This window comes from Argiope bruennichi, chromosome 7 (assembly GCF_947563725.1).
Source record: "Argiope bruennichi chromosome 7, qqArgBrue1.1, whole genome shotgun sequence".
NCBI lineage: Eukaryota > Metazoa > Arthropoda > Arachnida > Araneae > Araneidae > Argiope > Argiope bruennichi.
In genome coordinates this window covers 50099853-50104524 of record NC_079157.1, presented here as the reverse complement: position 1 = coordinate 50104524, position 4672 = coordinate 50099853, and the positions used below count along the sequence as shown (strand labels likewise).

General features: G+C 29.5%; 1 protein-coding gene across 1 annotated transcript; it reads right to left on the bottom strand.

Annotated features, from left to right (window-relative positions):
• Positions 1-656: 656 nt before the first annotated feature.
• On the bottom strand, positions 657-1022 carry LOC129975366 (uncharacterized). Its single transcript, XM_056088429.1, has one exon. It carries the CDS (start codon positions 1020-1022, stop codon positions 657-659), a length of 366 nt encoding a protein of 121 aa, XP_055944404.1.
• Positions 1023-4672: the final 3650 nt, after the last annotated feature.

Genomic DNA, 4672 nt, shown 5'->3' with positions numbered 1-4672 from the left:
TTGTTAAAAAATTAACAATTTGAAGAGAAATATCATTATGAAAATTTATCAATAGAATCCTACAACAAAATTTTTAAGCGATAATGTTTTATTAATTGTATTTTGAGTAAAATATATCAAATGTGGTATAACCTCTTACTTTGGCAACATTACTTTTGGTTGTTTTTGATAAAATCTTGACAACCGTTCTGGTTGGCAAGACACAAATTACCAGAAGAGGCTATACTACATCTTTTACAATAAAAACATACATTATAATATACTTTAACCCTGTATCAGAATTTCTTCACAGGATACATTTCATATAGAATCTGAGACCAATTTTGAGCCTTAGGACTTAGAAGAGCATTGCAAATTAGTAAATACTTTCAATTGCACCATATGAAAACAGGACTAAATTGCTCATAAATGAAAGAATTACTTACAGATGATATTCCTCACGTTTAATCAATCCATAGGACTAATAAATATATTTCAAAGAATCAATAATATAGCATGATAACTTAAGATGCCACTAGAATTTTTAGAGTTCGATGCAAAGATGATGATGCTGATGGTCAGTTTATGTACATAGGAAGTACCGATTTCGAAACGAAACCGATGATGTCTACGATGAGACCTGTACATAAATGTACAAATATAAAACACTACTTGTGTTAAGAAGTCGCTGAGCTGCTAGGGCCTGAGGCGTTTTTCTGGTCATCGTCGTCTTTCGACCTCAACTTCCTTCTCAGTTTTTCGACGACTTTGTTGTGGAACTTATGCAGCGAATTCTGAGAGGCCGATTTGGGTGATGAGATGTCCAGCAAACGACTGTTCCTGCGTGGGGAACACCCCAGGCTGATGGCAGCTAGCCTCTCCTCCACATCCGAACCTGGGGAGCAAGACAGACTCACGGGAGCCGATTCGCTTTGGGTGTGCCGGCGACTCCCAGCGGGTGTTACGGAATTGTTGCTGCTCGTGCGGGATCGGCTAGCATAAATGTTGTAGTCATTCTTCATTACAGGCATCATAAAAGCCATGACTGGAACTCGAAGGAATCAAACACGGAAATAGAATAGGATTCAGTAATTCGGAAACGTTGGTAGTGTTGTAACTGTTTTCCAGTTGGAAAGCTTTAAATCCAGAGATGTTCTAAATGTATAAATGCTGAAAAAATGTTTCCCAGATGTGTTTACAAATGCTAAATTGCGGAGAGTTTTACGTGCAATCCTTCTCTTAGCACAGTAAAGAGGGCAATGACGTCACGGTGAATGTGAAACGCTTTTATGCAGCCCGATAAGCGCATCGGTCATGTGACTTCGTTAGTGGAAGGGTTTCTTTAAATTCACTGTCACGAGGCTGCGAACCATCGCCAATGTTGTCAATTTTCGTCGCCATTGAATGAACAGCGGGAATGTAGCAAAAATCTTAAATTACATTATTCTTATAAAAAAAGGGTCTTGCCCTGAAATAAATTTCGCCATTGAAAGGAAGATATACCGGCAGCTGTATTTCCCATGACGATATACCACAGATGAAGATGAACTTCATCAATGATTAAGAAGAATTATCTCTAATTTTAAACAAAAGATACGATTGGAAATGTTAATAATAGATGAAGTCGTTATCTTTATATTCGCTTTTATTATTCATCATAAAATATGAGAAAAAATTTTCGCATTTGAAAAACGTTATTTTCGATTGGATTGCTTTGAAATGATGAGTACATCTCTTAATAAATGTAAGATGTTTTACTTTAAGTTTTATTGACTCTATGAAAACTATTACATTTTGGGTTTCATTTTTCTTATTATCGAGCATTCTGCCAAACTCACTTATCCTTCGTTTCAAATCATTTAAGTCTTTAAAAAATAATGAAAAATAAATTAAAGGAGAACAAAAAAAAAAAAAAAAAAGAAACCTCGGGCACTGTTAAAAAAATCATTTATAAAAATCACTGTTTTATTCAAAGTCTACCAATTTCTTACGATTTTTATAATGCTGTTTAAAAAAGTTTAATTCGCTGCTGATATATTTAGTTTTCACAAGTAAAAAAGAAAAAAAAAAGGTCTGTAAAAATTATATGCTGAAAAGTTAATTTCTTATGTTTCTATGCAAATCATACTTCTGGCGGAGAAACTTTTTTTTTCTTTTTTCTTCTAATGTTAAGAATAATTTTTGAATTCAGCTTATTATAAGAGTCCACTTATACAAATTTGACACATAATAATTATTTTACAAGTCAAAGAATTGCTTGTAATTCTTTAACTTCTTAATTTAATTTTCTTTTTCTAATGAATTTATCTTTTTTTAAATTGCGCCTATGAATAGGAAATCAGCTTTAGTTTTTATCCTGAAAGTATTAGATAGTAAATCTAAATTAAATGTGTGAAAATTCTGCTATGCAATTGGAAAATAAATAAATGTTATGTGTTATGTTTATAATATATTTTACATATTATGCTTATAAAAAAACTTATTAAAACAAAGTTTGATGATTAGAATTAATAGGACCAATAATTCAGAGTGATAGGACTGATTTTTCTTTTCGAAGAAAAAAGCCGCTTCTTCATTACGAAATTAATGTAACGAAACCAACCCCCCACCGATAAATATAATTTAAATCAAAACATTGTTCCTAACTTCAAAATTAAATAGAGTAAAAATATATTTAAAAACCAGTAATCAATAAATAGTCAAATAATTCCATTTCATTTAAAATGAAAAATTTTAATAGATTATATAACCGTCCTGAATACTGAATGCTCCACTTAATAAATTTCATTTGGGTACCAAAAAGGCGATTTAACGCCAAAAATTGCACACCCCTTCATATAAACACTTACGCCTACAGTGGGCCACGTCTGGAGGCGGCAGACGAAGAAACGTGCTATTGGATAGGATATTACCTCCGCCCTTCCCCTCTCTTCTCGTCTTTATTTATTTATAAAAAAAGTCATGTCTGTCAACATCACTAAAGTTTTAATGAGAGCGCATGTTTAACTTGAAAAAGAGTTGATTGATTTGAAAGAATTTCATTGGAAAAAAGATTCTGTCATTTCATCATGATTTGTGTTACTTGGGAAACAGTAGAGCATAATTGCACACTTCACTTCACTAGAAACAGCATAATTCTTCCCATTCTATTTTTCCGAGAAAAACTATCATTCATTTTTTTAAAATGAAGATTAATAATTCGAAAATGATTTGGTAAGTTTGATTTTTACAGCGTAGTGAATTGGAGAAATTTTAATCACCTGAAAACATTCAAAATAATTTTTTTTTTTTTTTTGTTCTTGTTGTTATACTTAAAGAATTGTGGAAATTAGCTTTCTTATAATATTAGTTATTATTCTGCGCACACCTGACCATTGATGTAATTTCTGACTACTGTTCGTTTAAGTAACTTAAGCTATAAAAAACGCTTTCACACAACTTCATTTCATTTATTTAAATTTATTTCATTATTTTTTTAAATAAAATTTTAATGATATCAATTTTATTATAAAGTGTAAAAAGACGAGAGTGTATACTTTTGTATCTATCATTGCTGAATTAAAATTATAACAAAACACACACACACACACACATATATATATAACATGTATGTTAACATTTCATAACAAAACATATATGTAAATGTATAGTTATAACATTTCATGCAAAAAAACAATGTCCCATCCGGGACATTTTTACATGAAATGTTTATAACCTGGCATATTATCTGGCATGTAAATTACGCCATGCACGTGTAAAGAGGATTCGAAACACTATAGAAGTATATCGTTGTAGCAGTACCTACCTAATTAGCATATAATTACTTCTTGGGTAGCAGGTATTCACTAAGAGCTTTTCAGAATTTAAATTTCTTTTAAGGTAAAAGTTAATTCGAATCTTACTCTTTTTTAATACAATAACTTAGGAGTATATTATGGCATAACAATCATTTTTTGCACCATTTTATTCCTTTTTTTTATTTATTTATTTGCATTTATTATTTTAATTAAATTTTAGTGGTATTAATTCTATTTCAGTATAATTTTTTCATTTAATTTAATTAGATCGTTCGAAATATTTTTATGCTTTACAAAATCCGTTTTTGCTGTTGTTGCATTTATATTCATGTGTGTTGTAACAATTTTAATATGTATTTTATCGCTCAAATTTTTATTTTTGTTACACCATTGATATTTTAGCGATTTTTAATAAAACATTTTTATATATCTGTAATTTTTTTTGCGTCTACAATTAACTCTCAGTAGGACAGCAGATATATATTCCAGATTAATATAAGTCCGCTTTAAATAATGTATTTTCATAGAATGTTTATGCTTATTATATAAAATATTACACAATGGTTCAAATTGTGCAGAAAATTTATATCATATCTCTGTATATAAAAATGAATGTTTGTTTATACGTCTCTTATACATAGTCTTAATCACTATTAATTTTTTCAAAGTCTAATTAAAATATATAAGTATTAAAAATTTATCAGACCTTAGGTGTTTTTCAGTTATATCTTCCGAAAATATTACCTCAAAAAATGATTTTTACGTTACCTTAAAATTTAAAAAATTACCTTTTTAAAAAACCTTTAATTGGTTAATGGTGAAAATTTATAGTAAAAAAAAATGTTGTTGCATATTCTAAATAAATAGAATATCTATAATATATTTAAATGTTCTTA